This window comes from Perca flavescens, chromosome 10 (assembly GCF_004354835.1).
Source record: "Perca flavescens isolate YP-PL-M2 chromosome 10, PFLA_1.0, whole genome shotgun sequence".
Taxonomy (NCBI): domain Eukaryota; kingdom Metazoa; phylum Chordata; class Actinopteri; order Perciformes; family Percidae; genus Perca; species Perca flavescens.
Genome location: NC_041340.1, coordinates 19,629,585 through 19,654,407, shown reverse-complemented (window position 1 = coordinate 19,654,407; position 24,823 = coordinate 19,629,585). Strand labels below are relative to the sequence as shown.

The following is a 24,823-nucleotide window of genomic DNA, read 5'->3' as shown; positions in this document are numbered from 1 at the left end:
TTAATATGCCCAATGGTTCAGGTCACCCTGAGGACATACATACACATGTGCACACACACATGCACATCCACACAAACAAACTCACACACACTTGAGCTTTGACTTCTGTCCTCAGTAGACACTGCATTTGTGCCAGCGCCATGTCTCTGTCTCCTCTCTGTCTCCCTTTTCCCTTCCTTTTTTCCTTCCTCTTGTTTTTCTTATCTTGTTGAAAATCACAAGAAATTATATACGTTTAATGATTAAATGGGATTGTATTGAAAAATGTCACTGATTGAGACCAAAACATTCCCATGATGTTTGCAATGTTTCAGGTATAGCTGAACTCAACTCCCTGGAGCTTCTCTCAATAATGCTGCCTTCAAATCACTTTATCTTACTGAACTCACCACTCAGAAAAAGAAATGCCACTGTTTGTCTATCTCTGTTTTACTTTGGACAGAACACAAGGAAGCATGGGTAGACAAAAAGACAGCTTTGCATAACTTAAGATCCATTTCAGCTTGTTTTCAATGTGCAAATACAACCTGATGTGTACTCACTCAATCAAAACTACAATTTTACTGTGGTGCTGGTATTACATCTTGGCATGCTAAAGCACATCATATGATTAATTGGAGACAGGCCTGATCCATCCAGTGTATTTCAGCAGTGGTGACAGAGGCATGGGGAAGATCAAAGTCATCCTGATAGATTGCTATCGCCACTCCCACCTGTTCCCTCTGGAATTTCCTCTCTTCCCAGCATGTGTGCATGCGCGTGCATGTCTGTTATGTCTATCAGACTGTTTGTGTTTCTGCATGTGTGCCTAAGTTTGCATTTGTTACCAGGTGGACCTGGACCTGTGTGTGAGTCTTTGTGCATGTGTGATTGAGTGTGTGTGTGTGTGTGTAGTCTGTTTCAACACGTCTACAACTTGCGGGAATCTTATAATCTGGAGCTGGAATATGTGCTCATGTCTGTGTCTGTCTAGCCCTGCTCCACCTCTCTCTTGCTTTCTTTCTATTTTTCTCTCACTCTCTCTTTTCTCTCACCATTTGACAGCTCTAATAAGTTCAGTAGATCAGGTTACACCCCTCGATACATGCCAACTTCTCCCTGTTTTTCTGCACTCCCTCTAATTCTGTCTTCTTGCTTCTCTCTTTTGCCCATTTCATAAAAATGCTTTGTCTCACTAACATACACTTTCTCACGAACATGAGGACACAGACACACACATGCATTTACAGGGAGTGAGACACTGTACATGCACGCACTGTCTCTAAAGGCCTCTCAGGTTGCTGACATTTTCCATTTTTGCGCATATAAAGTAATAATAATAATAATATTAGTGGGTGTGACAGAGCAAGGGTCCATTTACTGCCACTGCCAGCCTCCTATAAATATCCCCCTTCTTCGGGGGAATTGGAGAAGCAGCAGAGACCTTCAGTTTACACAGCTGAGGAGCATGTGGACGAAACCCTCTATTCTCTCTCTTTCCCTCTTTTTCCTCCCTCTCCTTTCCCCTATCCCCGCTCTTCATTTTTCTATCACTTCACCACTTCTGCTACTGTGTGTCTCTAACATTTTTGTGTTTTCTTTGTATGTATTCTCTTATCTCCTCTCACCTGCCTTCCTCCCCCCATGATTTCTTGAACCTAACTCTTTATCTCACCATTCCTCTCACCCTTACATCTCTTTTTCTTTGTCTGCTCTGATAGATATTTTGGTGACACATTAGACAGAGTTCAGCAGGTTATTATGGAAACTGTGGAGAGTGATGAGGTGAAGCTAATTGCAGATGGAAGTCACCCTTCCTTTTATCACATCTCTGTGTTTTGTTGTCTCTTCACTTCCCTTTGCCCTCTGTCTCCCTCTGTCTCACCTCCACACACACACACACACACACACACACACACACACACACACACACACACACACACACACACACACACACACACACACACACACACACACACACACACACACACACACGGAAAACATAAAAATATATAATTTATGTATAACATAGGCTATAGGCCTAAATATCATTATGGCAAGAGCGTTCTTCATCATATATGTGGGCCTAAATCCATGTGTATCTTTCAGACAGACAGAGAGATAGGTGGAAATTGTACTTTGGCTCGTCTTTTATTGGTCTTTAGCTCCTCCTAGTGGATCGTATGTGTCAACGTGATAACCCGCCTATTCCTCTCCTAAGAAGATGACGTCATTCAAAACTCGATCCGGGCATGCCGTGAATTTGCCCGGTTTCACTTTGCGGAATATGCCGAGCAATATAAATAAAAGACACATTGGCAGTAGACAGTCAGAATCAGTCACGAATAGGTATTTCGTAAAAATAATAAAATAAAGGAGATTCAGTAGGAATAAATGCCTTTTCTAAAGTCTTGATTTTGGTTTCTTTATTATTGTGGCGCAATTAATAAGATGATCCTCTACTGAATAGCTCTGCTGATTTTTTATGAATCATCAGTCAGGTATTACAACAGACCAAAGCTGTGGTCGCGTTACCTATTCAGCACATGTCGGTCCGTTTCCAGCCGCGTCATCCCTACTTTTTAATTTCACTTTTCTGTTTCTTTGTAAATGTGCTCGTGTTTATTCAACATTCACGCATTGCTTGCTTTTGAATTGAACTTAGAAAACAGACTATCATCGGCATGTCCAGTAACTTGCTTCATTATTTATAGAAGCTGTATTCTTAATCCCGTTGCATCGGTTTAGCTCAATGGTTACTCTGGATACTTCTGTTATGCTCTTTATCTCAGGAATACAAGCTAAAACCCCTATTATCCCAATAAAAAGTTATATACGCGAAGAAATAATCTACTATGATTGTGTTATGGTATTTTAGGATCTTAAACCCACACTATGAACCACCACGTGACGTTTGTGCTTTGCCCAGAATTATATAGCCTACTCCGAATCTGATTTAGAAAAATATATATAAATAATTGCGATTTATCCTCCAAAACCCCTTTAGAAATAACATGTCACTTTAGTTTGTGCTATGGACGTGTTGGTTAAGGTTGAGAGCAGCTCAGACACACTTGTCTCCAGTAGAAGTCGCTGTATAGCCCAACATGTTACCGTTGATTTAACCTGGATTTAACCTCCTTTAAAGTGAGGTAGCTCAGTCTATCAATTGGTTAAAGTCAAAATGTAGGCTATTATATTATTTACTGAAATATAAGGTAGCTAAAACGATCAGACTTTATAAAATTAGCTGATTATTTGAAGCACTTAAACCGATTTGTAAGCAGTCCATTCTGATTCTCTAAGCTGTCTGGCAAAGTCCTGTTTTCCAGTTGTTATAAGCCCACTGTTATTACATAGGCCTACTCTGACACAATAATAAATAAATAAATTAACAAGTTTTATAACGGGCGAGGCTGGTAACACTTTACAATAAGGTACACAAAAAAATAGGTAGTTAATGATTAGTTACTGTTTTTGAAAAGGGTACTTACCCTTTTTCAGAAGGGTACTTACCCTTTTTCAGAAGGGTAACAAATGGTTAGTTACCCATTTTCAAAAGGGTAGTTACCCTTTTTCAGAAGGGTAGTTACCCTTTTTCAGAATGGTAACGAATGGTTAGTTACCCTTTTTCAAAAGGGTAGTTACCCTTTTTCAGAATGGTAACGAATGGTTAGTTACCCTTTTTCAAAAGGGTAGTTACCCTTTTTCAGAAGGGTAGTTACCCTTTTTGAAAAGAGTAGTTACCCTTTTTCAAAAGGGTAGTTACCCTTTTTCAGAAGGGTAACGAATGGTTAGTTACCGTTTTTCAAAAGGGTAGTTACACTTTTTGAAAAGGGTAGTTACCCATTTTCAGAAGGGTAGTTACCCTTTTTGAGAATGGTAACGAATGGTTAGTTACCCTTTTTCAAAAGGGTAGTTACCCTTTTTCAGAAGGGTAGTTACCCTTTTGAAAAGAGTAGTTACCCTTTTTCAAAGGGTAGTTACCCTTTTCAGAAGGGTAACGAATGGTTAGTTACCGTTTTTCAAAAGGGTAGTTACACTTTTTGAAAAGGGTAGTTACCCATTTTCAGAAGGGTAGTTACCCTTTTTGAAAAGAGTAGTTACCCTTTTTCAGAAGGGTAGTTACCCTTTTTCAAAAGGGTAGTTACCCTTTTTTCAGAAGGGTAACGAATGGTTAGTTACCCTTTTTGAAAAGGGTAGTTACACTTTTTGAAAAGGTTAGTTACCCTTTTTCAGAAGGGTAACGATAGGTTAGTTACCGTTTTTCAAAAGGGTAGTTACACTTTTTGAAAAGGGTAGTTACCCATTTTCAGAAGGGTAGTTACCCTTTTTGAAAAGAGTAGTTACCCTTTTTCAGAAGGGTAGTTACCCTTTTTCAAAAGGGTAGTTACCCTTTTTTCAGAAGGGTAACGAATGGTTAGTTACCCTTTTTGAAAAGGGTAGTTACACTTTTTGAAAAGGTTAGTTACCCTTTTTCAGAAGGGTAACGAATGGTTAGTTACCTTTTTTCAGAAGGGTAGTTACCCTTTCTGAAAAGGGTAGTTACCCTTTTTCAGAAGGGTAACGAATGGTTAGTTACCCTTTTTTTTTCAAGGGTAGTTACCCTTTTCAGAAGGGTAGTTACCCTTTTTGAAAAGAGTAGTTACCCTTTTTCAAAAGGGTAGTTACCCTTTTTGAAAAGGGTAGTTACCCTTTTTCAGAAGGGTAACGAATGGTTAGTTACCGTTTTTCAAAAGGGTAGTTACACTTTTTGAAAAGGGTAGTTACCCATTTTCAGAAGGGTAGTTACCCTTTTTGAAAAGAGTAGTTACCCTTTTTCAGAAGGGTAGTTACCCATTTTCAAAAGGGTAGTTACCCTTTTTTCAGAAGGGTAACGAATGGTTAGTTACCCTTTTTGAAAAGGGTAGTTACACTTTTTGAAAAGGTTAGTTACCCTTTTTCAGAAGGGTAACGAATGGTTAGTTACCTTTTTTCAGAAGGGTAGTTACCCTTTCTGAAAAGGGTAGTTACCCTTTTTCAGAAGGGTAACGAATGGTTAGTTACCCTTTTTCAAAGGGTAGTTACCCTTTTCAGAAGGGTAGTTACCCTTTTGAAAAGAGTAGTTACCCTTTTTCAAAAGGGTAGTTACCCTTTTTGAAAAGGGTAGTTACCCTTTTTCAGAAGGGTAACGAATGGTTAGTTACCGTTTTTCAAAAGGGTAGTTACACTTTTTGAAAAGGGTAGTTACCCATTTTCAGAAGGGTAGTTACCCTTTTTGAAAAGAGTAGTTACCCTTTTTCAGAAGGGTAGTTACCCTTTTTCAAAAAGGTAGTTACCCTTTTTTCAGAAGGGTAACGAATGGTTAGTTACCCTTTTTGAAAAGGGTAGTTACACTTTTTGAAAAGGTTAGTTACCCTTTTTCAGAAGGGTAACGAATGGTTAGTTACCGTTTTTCAAAAGGGTAGTTACACTTTTTGAAAAGGGTAGTTACCCATTTTCAGAAGGGTAGTTACCCTTTTTGAAAAGAGTAGTTACCCTTTTCAGAAGGGTAGTTACCCTTTTTCAAAGGGTAGTTACCCTTTTTCAGAAGGGTAACGAATGGTTAGTTACCCTTTTTGAAAAGGGTAGTTACACTTTTGAAAAGGTTAGTTACCCTTTTTCAGAAGGGTAACGAATGGTTAGTTACCGTTTTCAAAAGGGTAGTTACACTTTTTTGAAAGGGTAGTTACCCATTTTCAGAAGGGTAGTTACCCTTTTTGAAAAGAGTAGTTACCCTTTTTCAGAAGGGTAGTTACCCTTTTTCAAAAGGGTAGTTACCCTTTTTTCAGAAGGGTAACGAATGGTTAGTTACCCTTTTTGAAAAGGGTAGTTACACTTTTTGAAAAGGTTAGTTACCCTTTTTCAGAAGGGTAACGAATGGTTAGTTACCTTTTTTCAGAAGGGTAGTTACCCTTTCTGAAAAGGGTAGTTACCCTTTTTCAGAAGGGTAACGAATGGTTAGTTACCCTTTTTCAAAAGGGTAGTTACCCTTTTTCAGAAGGGTAGTTACCCTTTTTGAAAAGAGTAGTTACCCTTTTTCAAAAGGGTAGTTACCCTTTTTGAAAAGGGTAGTTACCCTTTTTCAGAAGGGTAACGAATGGTTAGTTACCGTTTTCAAAAGGGTGGTTACACTTTTTGAAAAGGGTAGTTACCCATTTTCAGAAGGGTAGTTACCCTTTTTGAAAGAGTAGTTACCCTTTTCAGAAGGGTAGTTACCCATTTTCAAAGGGTAGTTACCCTTTTTCAGAAGGGTAACGAATGGTTAGTTACCCTTTTTGAAAAGGGTAGTTACACTTTTGAAAAGGTTAGTTACCCTTTTTCAGAAGGGTAACGAATGGTTAGTTACCTTTTTTCAGAAGGGTAGTTACCCTTTCTGAAAAGGGTAGTTACCCTTTTTCAGAAGGGTAACGAATGGTTAGTTACCCTTTTTCAAAAGGGTAGTTACCCTTTTTCAGAAGGGTAGTTACCCTTTTTGAAAAGAGTAGTTACCCTTTTTCAAAAGGGTAGTTACCCTTTTTGAAAAGGGTAGTTACCCTTTTTCAGAAGGGTAACGAATGGTTAGTTACCGTTTTTCAAAAGGGTAGTTACACTTTTTGAAAAGGGTAGTTACCCATTTTCAGAAGGGTAGTTACCCTTTTTGAAAAGAGTAGTTACCCTTTTTCAGAAGGGTAGTTACCCTTTTTCAAAAAGGTAGTTACCCTTTTTTCAGAAGGGTAACGAATGGTTAGTTACCCTTTTTGAAAAGGGTAGTTACACTTTTTGAAAAGGTTAGTTACCCTTTTTCAGAAGGGTAACGAATGGTTAGTTACCGTTTTTCAAAAGGGTAGTTACACTTTTGAAAAGGGTAGTTACCCATTTTCAGAAGGGTAGTTACCCTTTTTGAAAAGAGTAGTTACCCTTTTTCAGAAGGGTAGTTACCCATTTTCAAAAGGGTAGTTACCCTTTTTTCAGAAGGGTAACGAATGGTTAGTTACCCTTTTGAAAAGGGTAGTTACACTTTTTGAAAAGGTTAGTTACCCTTTTTCAGAAGGGTAACGAATGGTTAGTTACCTTTTTTCAGAAGGGTAGTTACCCTTTCTGAAAAGGGTAGTTACCCTTTTTCAGAAGGGTAACGAATGGTTAGTTACCCTTTTTCAAAAGGGTAGTTAGTCTTTTTGAAAAGGGTAGTTAGTCTTTTTGAAAAGGGTAACTAACCATTCGTTACCCTTCTGAAAAAGGGTAACTACCCTTCTGAAAAAGGGTAACTACCCTTTCAAAAACAGAAACTAATCATTAACTACCTATTTTTTTGTATACCTTATTGTAAAGTGTTACCGGTAAAACTTTGAAGGATAGCTGCCCGGTTACTCAGGTTACTGGATCAGACAATACAATTGATTACAGTAGAAATACTGAATTGTGTTTTGGCCATAGTAGATGTTATGCCGATCAACATCCGGTAGATGGTGCACTAAGACCACAGATTAAAAAGAAAAAAGAAAAAAAAGACCCAAAACACTACAGGCAATAAATAACGGTCTCTGATGGGGACAAAGTGTCAACGGCAGAGAATTAATTGACAAATCCTGATTTGTGCTTCGGGAAATGTCAATTAATTAGCTTTTAATGCGTTTTTGCCCCGATTTTCTTTTTTAATATTAAGTGCTTGTAAGAGGCATGTTCTGGGAGGGGACCCCTTCAGGGGTTGTTATATTATCTATTTATTCACATAAATTGATCTAGCCTGCTGTGTAGACTAATTGTCACATCCAGCACCGGTATCACACTTCATCCTCACTCTCTCAGCAAAACACCCCAGATGCTCAACTCATTTTGTAGTCATATGTACTGTATGTATAAATGCCCTGCTGTTTAAAGTGTATTGTATATCGGATTGGGTTGGATTGGGTATATTTTCCCAAATGAGCCTGATGAAGACTATAGGCCGAAACACATTGGTTTCAACAATGAAGCCCCATGAACTGGTGGTTGATGAGTGGAGTTGATATTATGACATGTGTTTATGTTTAAAAGTCCTGACTCAAACTATAGTGGTTAAATAAGCAGGCCATGATGTAAGTTTAAAACTCAACATTATGAAGGGCAGCTGTATGTTGTTATGTATGGAATGGCAGACTATAATTGCATTGTGTTTTATATGGATGACAGTTGGTGCCTTAGTAATCCTCTCTTTAGTGGCTGAGCAAAAAAATAAAAAAATATATAACATATTTTGTGTGTGGATATTTCTGTTATAAGTGTCACTTGCTTGTAAAATAGATTGGATACATTCTAATCTATACATGTTTGTGTTGTCTTATATTTGTTTAGTTGTATGTCTATATGTATCTTACTCTAAATGTGTCCTCTGCACGCTGCACTTTGATTATGACTTTATTGATAAGGTAAAAGAAACGAAACTTTTGTTTTTATACTATGCCTTTTTTAATGGGGCCCTTCAATTGCTCAGCACCCTGTTGCTGTGATGCCACTGAGATTACAATAGCCGTTCTGATTTCCACACATTGTTACACTGTCGGGCAGTACCCAGTAGATGGCGCCACACGATCACAAACGAAGTGAAATTAATCAGTTGGCCTCGCATGTGCACATTTGCCCACTTCTTACTTTTGAAGATGAAAACATGAAAAGTTTCCTACCATTAATCCTTTACCATCCATGATCCACCAGGTGGCTGTTGAGTGGTAGTTCAGAGAAAGTAATGGCTGTCTTTCTGTCGGACAATGGGGTGAGCGAGGCGATAGGGGCGGGTGAGACCGGCTTAATGCTGCGTGTAATGCATGTTAATGTAACAGGCACCGAGGGACCGCTGGCCGGAGTGCTTTGGGATTATTTATCACAAAACATTTGCATTCTTCCGTCGGAGAACGGTTGATCCCGGATAGCTGCCCACTAATCCTTCACTCCGTTAATTAAAAAGAACAGGAAAGCAATGGAACTGGTGGTGGTGATTTTTTTCTTTTCCAGAAATGTAATCATTTCTGGAGAAGCTTAACCATCTGCTTGAGGTTAAGTCTGCAAGCAGATTGTGTTTTCTGCTTATTTAAACCTGAGGATTTTGGTTTTTTTTCCTGAAAAGGGGAGGGTGTTGCACTTCGGGGGCTGCTTACGAGACAGGTCGGAGGACACTTTTTTGTGCCAAGGGGAAAGTATAAGTGATACTTATTATTTAACATCGTTTTCCATCATGAGCACTTAAATCATTTAATAGTATGCCGTTTCTATCAAGAAATAAGTCGTGACCTCAGTTATTAACCTTTAAATACCAGACTGAGCATGAAGTAGGCCTATACAGAAACCACATCCCACCCCCATTCCCTGAATCCTAAAGTTATTATTCTCTTAAAAGAGAAATGTCAGAAACAACCACTCTCCAATCTGAATTATTATTCCCACTACCCCCGTTTGATTTAGTTTTCAAGGGAAAATATCACAACAACAATAGACATCAACGACGCTTGGTTTCCCTAAATATTGTCACAGAGGAGCAACCATTAACACAATTTTCGACAGAGGTTTTGGGTGCAGTTGGTCAGAAACTGTAGCGTCTAGTGTACAATAAAAGGCTGACCCTGGGAAGTAGAAATGTTTGTTTCTTGTTATTTCTCTCTCATCTCCCGCTTTCCTCATCTTTTTTGGTAGCTAACAAGCTCAGCGCTGCCCGGAGGCCAAGGCTGTGTCGTCAGTCCCAAAAAGAGACTTTCAGATTTCAAGCCACGGTTTTACATTAGGATGCCACTCGTGTCTGTCTGGAGACGAACCCGAATTCACAAAGGCATCCTTTGGTTTCTCTCTCTCTCTTTTCCCTGTCTTTGCTGTGGTTCAGTGGTTTTCTAACTGACCAGGATTAACAGAAAAAGATTAGATCTGAACAAACATGTGCCGCACTCTAAAGAGGCCCGAGTTGTCCTCTTTGTCCTATAAAAACTACACTGCTCAGTGGTAGTACTTTAATCTACTGAAGGCACTTATTACAGTCAACGATTTTAGTCCTCGAAAACAGCATTCATGTTCTCCTCTTTCTGTCACCTGAAACTGTAAACACATCACCTATGGGATATTTATCTAATCCCAACTATAATACCTGATTAGAGACAAGTATGATTACAGCTTTATGACATAGCTTTTACGTTGATTATGTTGATACATGTTCAGACCTACTTAAGTAAATTAAAGTCGTGTAACGCGCATTTGTATGAGAGTATCGCTTTGATTGTCACTGTATTAATTTAAGCTGCAGCATGTAGCTCACACTCGTTTAAATACTGATTGAAATTGAATATCCTGACCCATCAAAGGTTGTTTTTGTTAAACCCAATTTCGTGTGTGATGATTAATGAATGGGACTGTTTTTGCAATGTGGGCATTCATCTTCAAAGAGCTCTCATTAAAAAGCATATAATTCCAGGAGCCTACTGGCAGTGGCCACTGGCCCATTCGTATGTTGACGAGTTGGGGGTGAGAATGTGTTGCAAGGCACAGCGAATGAGCGCTTAGGCTAGTAGCTATAATGGAGGTTACAACAAATCAAGGTAAAATAATGTTGGCTACCACTGCCATCCTGGGCCTGTAGGGCAAGTGGTCACCATGACAAATCCTTGTCCATCCTCATCTGTTAAATGCAGCCTAGAAAACGACACCCACAACACAATTTGTCCCCTAATCCAAATCTAGCTCTGGCGTCTGGTGTCAAATGTACGCCTTGTCGTCTCTTTAGTGGGTCAGAGGAACAGAGACGAGGATGTGAAAGGGTTAAATGTCTCCAGTAATTAGAGTCGCACTTCGCGTCAGCGTCCTCCAATAAGGAGCTGCGAGAAGCTACGTCCACCCACCCACCCACCCTCTCTCTCTCTCTCTCTCACACACACACACACACACACACACACACACGCCTACCCACCAGCTCCTCCGAGTGTCTAATACACAGGAAAATCAAAGCGCGCGCCTCCCCCGTTCACACACCACCGGTGTTGCGCGTGGAGCACAACACACAGAGAGAGAGAGAGAGAGAGAGAAAGAGAGAGAGAGGTGCTTTCACTTTCTTCACCTCTCCCGTCCACTAAGCTTAACTATCCAGTAAACTTATCTGTGCATATAGGTGTTACAAACTTAGATCTGAAGATTTTTTTTATTTGGGACAGTCTGTGCGTTTGTATTTACTTTTTAGCTACAGTTGAATGGCTTTATGAGGCGAAAGATGTCTGGGTGAGGTGATTTTACGCACGCCGCTGAAATGGATCACAGACTCCCCAAAGGCAGTTGGGTACCGATGACTGGGCTGGTTGTATGTCTGCTTCTGTGTGCGTGTGTAGTGGACCTGGTTCTTGCGCAAATTCGGTACTCCATTCCAGAAGAGCTGGAGCATGGAGCTTTTGTGGGCAACATCGCCGAAGACCTGGGCTTGGATGTGGCCAAGCTGTCAGCCCGCCGGTTTCGTATAGTCTCCGGCGCAAAGAGGCAGTATTTAGAAGTGAACTTGGAGAATGGTATTCTCTTCGTCAACGAAAAGATAGACAGAGAGGAGCTGTGTGAACGAAGCCCGAACTGTTTTTTACACTTACAAGTGGTCATTGAAAATCCATTAGAACTGTACAGAGTGGAAGTGGAGATTTTAGATGTGAATGACAACTCCCCCAGTTTCCCATGGAGCGAGTTTAATCTTGACATCACAGAGTCGGCTGCGCCAGGCTCTTGTTTCCCGTTAGAGAGCGCACAGGACCAGGACGTGGGAACCAACTCTCTGCGCTCCTACCAGCTAAGCGCAAACGAGCACTTTGTACTGAATATCCAAACGCGCAATGATGGCAGCAAGTTTGCGGAGCTCGTGCTGGACACCCCACTGGACCGGGAACAGCAGAAAAAGCACGAAATGGTTTTGACTGCCTTTGACGGTGGGTCACCGGAACGCTCTGGGACAGCACTGATAACTATTACAGTGTTAGACGCAAACGATAACGTGCCCGTATTTGACCGATCAGTGTACCGGGCGAGTCTGGTGGAGAACGCACCAAGGGGGACTCTGGTGCTGAAGCTGAACGCCACAGACCTGGATGAGGGCTCGAATGGGGAGGTGACCTACGCGTTTAGCGGGCACGCACCCCTCAAGGTGCGCGAACTGTTCAGCGTGGACCCGTACACGGGTGAAATCCGAGTGAAGGGCATTGTGGACTATGAGAAAGCCAGCGTATATGAGCTGTATGTGCAGGCAAAAGACAGGGGACCGTCGGCTGTGGCTGTACACAGCAAAGTGCTGGTAGACATCCTAGATGTGAATGACAACGCGCCCGAAGTCATCCTCACATCAGTGTCCACTCCTGTCCAAGAAGACGCGCCACCGGGCACGGTGATAGCTGTTATCAGTGTAATGGATCGGGACTCGGGAGAGAACGGAAACGTTGACTGCCAGATTCCGAGCAACGTCCCCTTTCAGCTCCATTCATCTTTTAAAAACTATTATACTCTGGTTACAAGCGAGTTTCTGGACAGGGAAACTGTGTCAGAGTACAACATCACTCTCACAGCCCGAGATTTGGGCTCTCCTTCGCTCTCTACCAGGAAAACTATCCTTGTTCAAGTATCAGACATTAATGACAACCCCCCGCGATTCTCTCAACCTTCATACACAGTTTATGTGACCGAGAATAATGCCCCGGGCGCTTCCATTTGCTCTGTAACAGCATTCGACCCCGATTCTAATCAGAACGCCTATCTGTCTTATTCTATTCTCGAGGGTCAGATTCAGGGCATGCCCGTGTCCACTTATGTCTCAATCAACTCTGACAATGGCAATATCTACGCACTGCGCTCTTTTGATTATGAGCAACTTAGAAACTTTCAGATTCTGGTACAGGCGCAGGACGCTGGTTTTCCCCCTCTCGCCAGTAATATAACAGTCAACGTCTTTGTCTTGGACCAGAACGACAATGCACCTGTTATTGTATCCCCGCTGCCTAAAAACGGCACCGTGGCCACAGAGGTGGTTCCGCGGTCAGTAGATGCTGGGTATCTGGTTACCAAAATAACAGCGTTAGACGCGGACGCAGGGCAAAACTCCCGGCTGTCCTATCAGGTGTTGCAGGCTACAGACCCAGGGCTGTTCAGTGTGGCGCTGTACACGGGCGAAATCAGGACTATTCGCCGGCTAGTGGAAAAAGACGCAACAAGGCAAAGACTGGTAATATTAGTCAAGGACAATGGGCAACCGCCGCTCTCCGCCACGGTCTCCATTGTCCTCACAGTGGTGGACAGCGTGCCTGAGTCGCTGTCAGATTTCGGAGACCTCACACTCAGCCCACAGCCCGCCTCAAACCTCGCTCTCTACTTGATCGTGTCACTGAGCACAATATCTTTAATATTCCTTGTGGCTATTATCGTGCTGGCTGTGGTCAAGTGCTACAAGGACAGGGAGACCATCAGCGGGTACAACCTCCCCCCGTTCGCCTGCTGCTGCTGCGGGGGGTTTCAGCCCGATCCGCCTCCGGAGGTGTTCAAAAAATCCAACCTCAACCTGCAGATTTCATCCGCGGCCAAAGTGCCCACGAACTGTATGGAGGTGAATGGAAACAGCAGTCTCTCTCAGTCATATTGTTATAAAGTCTGCCTGACTCCCGAATCTGCCAAAAGTGACTTTATGTTTCTGAAGCCGTGCAGCCCCGGCAGCACGCCGAGGAACAACGAAGCGAAGAGCGCAGAAAACTCGTGGAACGCGCAAAGCCGGAGCGCATCTGTGAACAACGGAGCAACTACTCCCAATGAGGTACAGTGAAATCAGCGTATAGTACAAGACGCGAGAGCTTATGTTCATTTAAATGCGTCTGTTTCACTCACTGCCACAACAAAACCCATCTCAGTTTTCTATCTGATAAGTATCTAGACTGTGACATTCTTCCATGAAGGTCAAATTACGCATGCCAGACAGATTTAAACTCAACTTGAGCAAAGCAAAACCAGGGTTCTTCTCTTCTCTCTCTTCTTAGTAAGTGTGTTACACAGCATGTTGTCTCGACTGTTTTTATAATTATGGCAATAATGTATCCTATTGTGCAGCCATAGTAATGTTTTGCACCAGGGAAATGAAATGAGACGATGTGAGATAACATTTTAATTGACATGGATAATGAAAGTGTAAAGCCCTATCTTGCAAGGAGCATATTCTGTGGGCATACCGTGTCTTATCTCTGAAGTGAGATTTCAATTACTGTGTGAGAGAAAGAGGAGATGTAGTTCAAGTTGTGCGTTGTTCAGTCTGGGTAACATTTGCAGGTGTCTTCAACGACACGTTTTCGCAAATTAATTACACGTGGAAAAAGCTTTGAAGAATAATTAATGAACTTAATTATAATAGGTTGTGACCTGGGAGATTAATATATCCTCCAGTGTCATTGACACGTGCTTTTCATGCAGTGAGGGGGCACACACCTGCTTCCAGCACATGTACCTGAGTTTAAACAAAAAGTCAAGGTTATATATAGGGCGGACAAGGTGAATGACAGTTATCTGAAATCCTCTGCTTGGGTTCAGACTATTCTTTTTTTACCAGTCGGGTTTGCGACAAACCTTCTTGTCCTCAAACTAACAATATAGGACAGATAACCTCACTAACTATGCCTCAAGGGCACAAGCACGGCTGGACCATTATACTACACACAATGTGGCATATTCGCAAAGGGGGGAGGGGGGCTGTCCATTATTGATGAAAAATGGCAAATGGACGGTTTTGGGAAGACAGGGGAGGACATCGAGAGGGGAGGGGGCAAGGAGAAGAAGGGGTTGCAAAGACATGACTGGAATGAGACGTGGGCCGCCTGTAGATCGGCCCCGACGTTGTCCTCTGAATGCGAGGAGAGAGAGAGAGAGAGAGAGAGAGAGAGAGAGAGAGAGAGAGAGAGAGAGAGAGAGATGTGGCTTCATATTTGTCGAGCAAGGGTGGGGAAGACAGGAGGGGGGGCATAGAGGTAGGGAAGGAAGGAGACAAGGCGAACGAGAATTTACAGAGGGAGGATGTCTACACTAGTGTTTTCTAATTCTAATAGACGGGGCAGTAGATCGTAAATATGTGCGTATTGCTTATTGTGGCCTCACTGTTTTCATCAAAACGCAGAGCGACAAAGACTCAGGGCCATGGTACCAGACTTTACCAGACAGACTGAGAAATGTCAGTCCAGTCACTGGCACATGCACCTCTGGCCACAAGAGGGATTTCGAGGTCACAGTGATTGTTCTGCCTGCAGCTATGCTCCTTCAGGACAATGTGTCCTTCCTGTCGTTAATTGGTTCCCGTAATTCACCCGGTGGTGTCCCTCAGCGTACCCATATGAGTCGTCGTAAGGTCGTCAGTGACACATTAAACCTCAAAGACAAATCTCAATGAAACAATTTGAGCATTACGCAAAGCAAGTACATAGGCCTGCTTAAGTTGATGAATTGAAGGTGAAAAGAGAGATTAAACACACATTCAAGCGTAGGACAGGTGCGTGTACGTGTATGCGTGCGGCTGTGTTTAGCTGTCTTGGGTTGTGTATACAGCTGCAAGGACCTCAAACTTTTCAAGGCTCTCTGTGAGACTTTTAATTAAAAACCTTGCTCGAGGAGCATCAGGCAAATATTAATGTAAAAATGATGCATAAAATCCACAAAACAATGACGTGTGTAATTTTCTTAATTTCCTCCCTGGCACGGTTTCCTTTGAAGATCAAAATCATGTTTCGTTTCATCCCGGTGGGGTTCTAATTGGTTTTGTGCGTAGTTGGCGGGACGTGTATTTTGAATAATAATACGCTTACGTCGCATTCTCCATGTTAACAACTTTTAAGGGAATTAATAGAGCGTGGAATCCATACTATGAGACTCAGAGCCGGAATAAATATGTCTCGGGTGCTCTCATTCACCTCTCACGCTGTGCCACAGACGATAAAAGCAAAATTAAGTGACAGGCGAGTTGTAGCTGAAGGCAACAGCATCTCCGCTCTTAAAAATGCTATTCTGCCAAACATCCACAGGGCGGCAGCCGCGATCCATTTAAAAAGAGTCATGTCTCCATTTCAGGACAAGCACAAAGATAGACCGATCCTCATGTCAATTATCACTGACCTCTACTGATCCAAGGGGATAGAATGAACAGGCGTCGTTTGTTATCAAGACCGGTTTGATTGAAACTTATTTTGAAGAAAGACATTTCTCAAACTAGACTTGGACAGTGACACTGCATTGCATGTGACTTTACATGGGGATTTTGTATTTTCTTTTTGAAATTTAATGATGTCATGCTATTTTTCCTGCAGCTGAAGCAGCCAAACACAGACTGGACTCTCACAAAGAATCAAAACTCCTCCATTAAAAGGTACAATATTTTAACTTTGACCTTTGCTCTTTTTCAACCCAGATTAAAGCAATTGTACTAAAGCATACAATGCTCACATAATGAGCTGAAGTATAAAGCCTGTATAAAGATCACTTATGTTAGAATGGATATAGATATTGCATTTACATATGAGTAAAGTACGTTGTCATTACAGACTGGTATCTTGTTTGCAGTTATAACTCTATCAACATGGATGGCACCCTCATGCGTAAGGCAATGCATGCAGACCCAGAAAACTATGTCACGTCCATGGGGCCTGGACAGTACTGGACTTGGGGTACTCACATGAGAGGGATGAAAGGTAAAGAGAGGCCAAAGAGTGGCCCACAAACAACTTTCTTCAACACTTTAGGGTTACGTATACATTTACAGTATGTTATGTACACACAAACACAAGTATTCTATACAACACAGCACACATCCATGCGTTTGTGTAATATCTGTTTTCTTTTGTTTTTACCTTAATTGGTTCGTTGGTATATACTTAATTTATCTCCACTACCACTAACAGAAGCAGGGCTATATTCATACCCCATCATTATAGCTCTGTTTTGTATTTTTGTTGCTTATGTCATTGTTTACTGTCCTGACTGCGAAGCACTTAACTTTGTTTTAGAAAAGCGCTATGCAAATGAATATAACACTCCAGCCGTAAGTCAATATTGAATAATTAAGTAGCTGCTTTTCCTCTCCTTTCTTCTTATCTATGTCATACTACAGACTATAAGATGTCTCCTTCAACCAGTGGGGTCCCCTCTCGCCCCTGGACTCCTCGGTGCACACCTCCTCCACAACAGCAGCAGCCATCAATCCCACCCCACCCTCACCCGCATCCTCCCCCACACCCACCACCTGACTACCACCACAACGTGTACATCCCTGGGACACCATCAGGATTTTGCACCCTGAGGCCTGCAGCACCCCGAAGCGAGCTGGATGTCCACAATTCCTTCTCTACCTTTGGCAAGAAGCGACGTCTTCAGATGTCCCCCCAGGGAGAGGCTGCGATTATAAATAATGACCTGTACAATGACTGACTTTTCAATGACTTTCTGAATGGATGATTAAAATGACGGATAACCTCATATGAATAGGAAGAGACCATTCAGTACATACATTTATGAACAAATGATTTACAAGTGGGATGAAAAATACAGAGCATTTGCAAAAGAGAAATAATGAATAAACAATCCATTATGGCTGAATGGAAATGAAGTCTGATGGCTATTTATGTGACATGCAACTGTAACATGGTCAATATGTGTCTGCCTATTATTATTATTATTATTATTATTATTACTATCATTATTATTTAGACAATCAAACTGGAGCAGCAATTACATCCAAAATGTTTTGAAAAAGCATTAGTGGACAATAATTTTGCACATCCTTATGAATTTATATTTTTGATTTTATGAAAAGAAAAGGTGTTTTCTTTTTTGGATGTTTGTTTGCTAACATAGTTTTTGTGAATATGACACATAGTAGGATAATGTATATGCAAGCTGCAACATGATGCAGACAACTGTAAAGAGGGGAGGTTCCCCACACATGTACTGTATACATTTATGAAAATAAAGTATTTTTTTCATATGGTCTTCCTTATGTCTCTTGAACATGCTAATTCATAAAACTCAAGGCCTAACCCAACCCATGCTTACTGATACATGCACGCACTCAAACACAGATTCGGTCGATCTACATTCATAAAGCATTTAAATGTGAGCTCCAGATCTATGTTTAATTAGCTTGAGTCAATTATTTTGGGGTAAAAAAGTTCCACAGCTCCTCTTACAAGGGTGGAAAGCTTTTCGCCTTGGTAAGCTGTTTTCCACAGCGAGGAATAAACATAGTAAAATGCTAACATATGCTAATTGGAGTGCTTGCATTTCCATTTGCCCGCAGAGAATAGTGAGGTTCATTAACTGAACAAACAGAACCTCCTATCTCTCTCTCTCTCTCTCTCTCTCTCTCTCTCTCTCTATCTCTCTCGAAATATCACTTTAATTAAGACCACAGACATGAATACAAGCATCAGGGGAAGGGGGGCTCAGCTCAAATGCCACACCTGGATGTGAGCTTGAGGGTCTGTGACTTCTCTTTCTGTGCCCTTTTACATCTTACTTCTCAGGGAATTAGTTTCTATCATCAACAGATGAGAGCTGGCCACTGGCCAGAAATGAGCAGGATAATTAGGTCGTCGTATGGCTCAGATTGAAAATAATTCAGTTAATAAGGAAACGGGTGTCCGTAGAAAGCATGGAGGGGAGCAGGCTAACCTTCTCTACGGTAAGGTGATCCATAGGGACGGATGAAGGGGCAGCCACATTTAGGTCAGCTTGGCTTACTTTCAGATGAGTGAGGAATAAAGCTCTGTTCTAAAAATAGAGGTGTAGGATTATTCTTACTCTCTGCAGCAAGAAAGTTAAAGTTAAACAAATAGTTATTTTAGGATCATTAAACAAAACATATTCAGAATCATCAAATACATGTGTCCTATATGTCATCACCTGAAGACCAAACCAATAGGCTCACGCAAACTTCGGTATCTAATAAACTCCGTGTTTGGTGAACTACTGTAACTTCCCATCCTTTAACCATGTTGGTCATTTGCATTGGGAGCTGTCCATGGTCATGGTGCTGAAATAGTTTTGACCAAGTTGTCCTTTCCAAGCCAGCTGCAATTGCATCAGACGTCCACCAGAGGGCGCATATGATACTATTCAATGAAGACTGGTGCAGAATGTTGGATTTAATGTTATGGAGGCGAATTAGCGTTTCCTAGGATGGCCAAGGAATGTCCTGCCCTACTCTGCCTTACTCTGCCTCTGATTGGCTTACCCTGGTATTCTTACCCTAAACCTAACCAATCCAACCAACGATGGCAACGAGTACTATCAGCACTAGTTTGAGGCAGAGTAGGGCGTTAGGGAGTTATTGACCACATTCAGGTGTACTTAGGTTTTTTATCAAAATACTGGATGTAATTGTATTCATCCATGATTCACACCCAGTCACAATTAATGTGCCTATGATGAGCATTTGCACCATCTGGCTTAGCAACAGATTTCTCCAGCAGATGGCATCATTGAGTAAGAATCATTGCACACCAACGTTGATTCATTTTACATTGAAAACTCAGGGTGTGTGGGGCTGGGAGGTAACAATGACGTAAGCCAAAACACTGTCAGAGAAAAAAAACAAAAGGGAGCTTGGCTGAATTATTATTATGAATATGGCAGAGTGGAAGCAGAAGGGGCAGAGAAATAGTTAGCTCTCTCTTTTTGGGACAGACACACAGATTGAAACCACAAGCAACAGTAGTCAGTAGTATTATGAAAGCTCTGTTTCTGATCTCACTTTAATATATGAAAATATAGCAGACAAATGTATACACAATTTACATCTTGCAAATGAATATCCTGAAAACGTGTGCAAATACAGACTTGGTGTGTGTGTGTGTGTGTGTGTGTGTGTGTGTGTGTGTGTGTGTGTGTGGAAAGCTACAGGTGTTAAAAGGTGTGCTAAATGTTTGTGTTTAAGGTATACAAGAGTTTACAGATTCACAACCTTTGCCTTACACAGACAACAGAGGCTCTGATTGGCTTCACTGACATAAGAACAACTTTCCCAGATGCTATTAGCCAACAGTATGATTAATGATTTTAGCTAAGCCACTATAGCACAACCTGGTGCTTTGTTGCCACCAAATGACATAAGAAGGTAATACAAATTGGGTTGAAGATTAAGAGTTTGTTTTATTTGTAATTCATTTTATTTCAGTAAATGTGTTAACTATTCTCAACCCATTATTATTATTTTTTATTATGTATTATTTCAGGACAATGCACATTTGATGAGCATGTACAGCAGTACACATAAAAGTGCCAGATTGCAGCCCAAGGGCTAATGTCCATCTGTAGTCCATTAGGCAGGTAGAAATTACAATAAAAAGGACAAAAGATATACAGTAGTAACATTTGCTATATAAAACAGAGTAAAACAGGACGAAGGAAAAGAAAAACAGGACAATTCATTAGTAAATGTTAAAACAGAGACACAATTCATAAATATGCTCTACTGAGCTATTACGGTACAGCATACAAGTAGAGGTGACCCACGCTTGGTTAGCTCTAAGACAAAATATTTACAGTAATAACATTTGTTATATAAAACAGGGAGAAACAGAATGAAAGAAAAACAAAGAAACAAGACAATTTATTAGAAAGTGTTAAGACGGAGACGCAATTATTAGTACACTCTACTGGGCTAATATGGTACAGCATGCAGTCAGAGGTGATTGCACGTTTGGTTAGTTCTAAGCCACACCTTTACCTGGCTTTTAAAGGTGGCCAGAGTTGGACATTCCCTTATAGTTGGGGGTAGTGTGTTCCATAATGCACTACCTTTAATAGATAGTGCATTATGGCTGAAAGAGGTTTTTCTAAAAGGAACCTCACAGTCCCTGTTTACAACAGCTCTAGTAATCCGAGTCTGTCTGTATTTAATAAATTCTTGAATGGGGGTGGCGCCCATTAATTAAGCATATTGAGGAAAATTTTAAACTTTATTTCAGTTCAATTTTTTATTGTAACCACTTTCTTTGTTTTTGTAGCCTGTGTTATCTCCAGTTGGATTAAAAGCAGCCAATTTAGACAATTTTAATTTTCTGTGGGTCCTTTGTTTCAATGTTTATAAATGTGCACACCCAGCAGCAGAGAAAATCCCAAGACAGAGAAATACAATCAAACAGTATAAAATAGTTACTTAAAATGCAATATATCTCCCCCAGTTTTAAGAAAACAACACCGAGCAAGCGATTCAGGTAAATGTAATTAGACAAAGCTGTAGAAAAGCTATGCATTGCAGCAGAGGGTTTGGCCTAACTGGACAGGAACACCTTACAATATACGATTTAATATGATAACCCTGCAATCAATAATTAAATATTTTGGAAAGCTTATAATATTTACTTTTTTGAGATTGTGATATAGGTGTTGCTTAAGCTCGCAGTAGGTTTTGATTCTATAGGTTGTGGTGTTATTGAATTACATCATATTGTAGGTGTTCCTTTTAGTTTTTCTACCACAATATGAGTGGTGAGTGGGTTTTTGTGTTTGAGGGGAAAACAAACCTTCTGAATACCAGCTCTACATTTCTAGTACTAAGTAATGACTTAAAAAGCTGAAAGAGACAAGTTAAATGATAGTCACACTGTATACATAGTTGTAGCAAATATACAGAGAAGTTGATGCAGCAACTTCATTTCTGTTATGATCCCTCACATCTCATAGTAAATGAGTTTTACTCTTGGGGAGGCCTTATGCTGCAGACATATAGCAGCATAGTATGCAATCCATGGCAACATGGTAAAATACAGTGCAGTTTTAGTACGCCTTTAAACTGAACCTGCTATTGTTTGTCAGAAAGTACAGGGGTAGCCCTTCCACAAAAAATAAATAAAATACATGAGTAAATCCTGCTGTATGTCACTGTCCTGTGAGAGCATATTTTGGCCAGTTCTTGGGCAACAAAGCTGATTCTAACTGCATAGTTACTGCACTATGTACAGTCTCTGTCACATGGTGTCACTGTTGACCACTAAAGCATAATGCGTCTCCCTTCTGGTAGCCATGACACACCCATTTGTAAAGGGTATAGGACACAGCTTTCTGGAATATGTGCTTTTTATGCTTGAATTAACAGCACGACCCTAAGACATGTTCTAAGATGTTTTTTTTTCTGATCTTAAAGATCAACAAAAACAACACGGTTTTAGAATCTGGATTATTGTTCCCTGTAGACGAAATTATGAATTGTTGGGCTACTGTCTTTGTCTTGTATGCAGTATGGCCCAGCGCTTTGTCTGTGACACGGTACTCCATAGAGGAGGAGATGGAAAGGGGCTCTGTTGTGGCTAATCTCGCTGCGGATTTGGGACTTGAGCCTGGAGGTTTGGCACAACGAGAGGTAAAACTTGACATTTTCCATAACAAAAAATATCTAGATGTCAACAAAAAGACAGGGGAGTTGTATATCGTGGAAAAGATGGACAGGGAATATCTTTGTCCGACAAAAACCACCTCCTGTTTTCTGAAGCTTGATGTTATAATAGAAAGCCCCTTACGTATCTTCAACATTGAACTTGGAATAACGGACATAAATGATAACGCTCCACATTTTCGACGAGACAGAGTGGAGCTCGACGTTTCAGAATCGGCAACACCGGGAGAGAGATTCTCCCTGCCTAATGGAGTGGATCCAGATGTTGGGATAAATACAATTAAAACATACAAACTTAGTGTCAGTGAACATTTCACCATCGAAATTCAGACGGGCAGTGACGGAACTCAATATGTAGATTTGGTGTTGACTAAGTCTTTAGACAGAGAAGAGAATGCTGTTCATAATTTAGTACTGACTGCTGTGGACGGCGGGGTCCCTGTGCGCTCCGGCACTGCCAATATTATTGTTAGAGTACAAGATACAAACGATAATCCTCCTCGGTTTGACAAGCAGACTTACACTATTAATATGACAGAAAATTCCCCTATGGGGACCTTAGTGATGAAGCTTAACGCTACAGATCTCGACGAGGGTCCAAATTCGGAGATAGTGTACTCATTCACCCTTTACACGTCGGAAAAAACACAAGACGTATTTGCATTGAATCCAAACACAGGGGAGATAACTGTGAAAGGTACTATTGACTATGAAGATATGAAATTGTATGAGCTGCACATTGAGGCCAGAGACAAAGGGACACATCCCTTGCTGGGGCAGTGTAAAGTAGTCGTCCACGTGACGGATATGAACGACAATTATCCAGAAATTACCATACAGTCGGTAAAAAACACAGTGGAGGAGAACATCCCAGTAGGAAGTGTCATTGCTCTGGTAGGCATAAGTGACAGAGACACTGGTGATAATGGTAACGTGAGCCTATCGATAAATCAGCCTATGCACTTTATTCTAAACAAATCATCAGATAGACCCTTGCATTACAAGCTCATAGTTTCTGAACCCTTGGATCGAGAATCAGTACCTGAATATGACATCACACTGATTGTTTCAGATGCAGGCACGCCGCCTTTAACTGATAACGAAACAATCACTGTGCATCTATTAGATGTCAATGACAACGCGCCACAGTTCCCTCAGTCATTTTATACCATACGCGTAATGGAGAATAACGCACCTGGGGCCTTGCTCAGTTCCCTCACTGCGTTTGACCCTGACCTCCATGAAAACCAGTACCTAGTTTACTTCATCCTAGAGAAGGAGATAGCCAACACCTCCATGTCCATGCTGTTCTCCATCAATCCAGAGAACGGTAATCTTTACGCACTAAAAACGTTTGACTATGAGATCGAGAAGGAGTTTCTTTTCCACATCGAGGCCAGAGACTCTGGCTCTCCTCCACTCAGCAGTAACGTGACGGTCCACATCATCATTGTGGACCAGAACGACAACGCTCCGGTTATTGTCTCTCCGTGGCGCGCACGGCTCGGTGGTGGAGGAAAAGATCCCCAGATCCACCGATAAAGGCTCTCTGGTTGCCAAGGTGATAGCCTTAGACACCGACTCGGTGCACAACTCTCGGATTACCTACCAGTTTCTCCAGGTGACTGACGCCACCTTGTTCAGTCTGGACCAGTACAACGGAGAGATCCGGACTATGAGGATGTTCAGTTACAGAGACCCGCGCCACCAGCGACTGGTTGTTGTTGCCAAGGACAACGGGGAGCCTGCTCTCTCTGCTACAGTCACCATCAAGCTGTCCACAGTGGAGACTGTCGTTAAGGCCTACTCTGACATGACGGAGGTGCCTCTGGAATATGACATCTTTTCAGACCTAAACCTGTATTTGGTCATCGGTCTGGGCTCGGTGTCGTTTCTCCTGCTGATCACCATATTGGTCACCATCGTGCTCAAGTGTCAGAAACCCAAGCCCAGCAAAGCGGCTCCTCCCTGCAGGAACAGTGTGATCAGTGAGAGGAACTCCACCATCGCAGATTCCACTCTGGTCTCCAACGATGCCTACTGGTACAGTCTGTTTCTAGCAGAGACCAGGAAAGGAAAGCTGGTGGTTAGACAGCCTGTGCCAAAGGGCTCCAGATACATCGTGTCCAGTTTACCAAGGGGAACAGGACTGACAGACACTAGTGACTCAGCAGCCTCCACTCTGCAGGTAATTGACCAATGTTCACGTGTTTCTATCTTTATCATGTACTGTATCAATATTAGGTGACATTTTCTTAAACATTTTAGACATTTCGAGATTACAAATTTGAATCAGTCTGACGATTTTTTTCAGTAATATCTGCAAAAAAAGTCATTTTAAATCCACATAAAATCTATGAAATGCATTTCTTATGGGCTTCACGTCATCCATATAGTCTTTCAAAATACAAAGGTGGCGCTGTTTTCTTAATCAAAGAACGGCACATGAACGCCATGACA

General features: G+C 41.5%; 2 protein-coding genes across 3 annotated transcripts; both read left to right on the top strand.

The window, feature by feature from the left end:
• Nucleotides 1–11,233: 11,233 nt before the first annotated feature.
• si:ch73-233f7.1 (protocadherin beta-15) lies at nt 11,234–17,504 on the top strand. Of its 2 annotated transcripts, XM_028589391.1 has the most exons (5): nt 11,234–13,552; nt 13,643–13,756; nt 16,281–16,339; nt 16,534–16,661; nt 17,081–17,504. In XM_028589391.1, exons 1-5 carry the CDS (start codon nt 11,234–11,236, stop codon nt 17,395–17,397), a joined length of 2,937 nt encoding a protein of 978 aa, XP_028445192.1. In that variant the 3' UTR covers nt 17,398–17,504. The 2 variants fall into 2 exon arrangements, with proteins under 2 accessions (XP_028445192.1, XP_028445191.1); XM_028589390.1 differs by having other exon boundaries at nt 11,234–13,756.
• Nucleotides 17,505–22,171: 4,667 nt separating this feature from the next.
• On the top strand, nt 22,172–24,611 carry pcdhb (protocadherin b). The gene is given in 2 exon segments (XM_028588793.1): nt 22,172–23,862; nt 23,864–24,611. Coding segments are annotated over 2 exon segments (2,439 nt in total).
• The last annotated feature ends 212 nt before the right edge of the window (nt 24,612–24,823 follow it).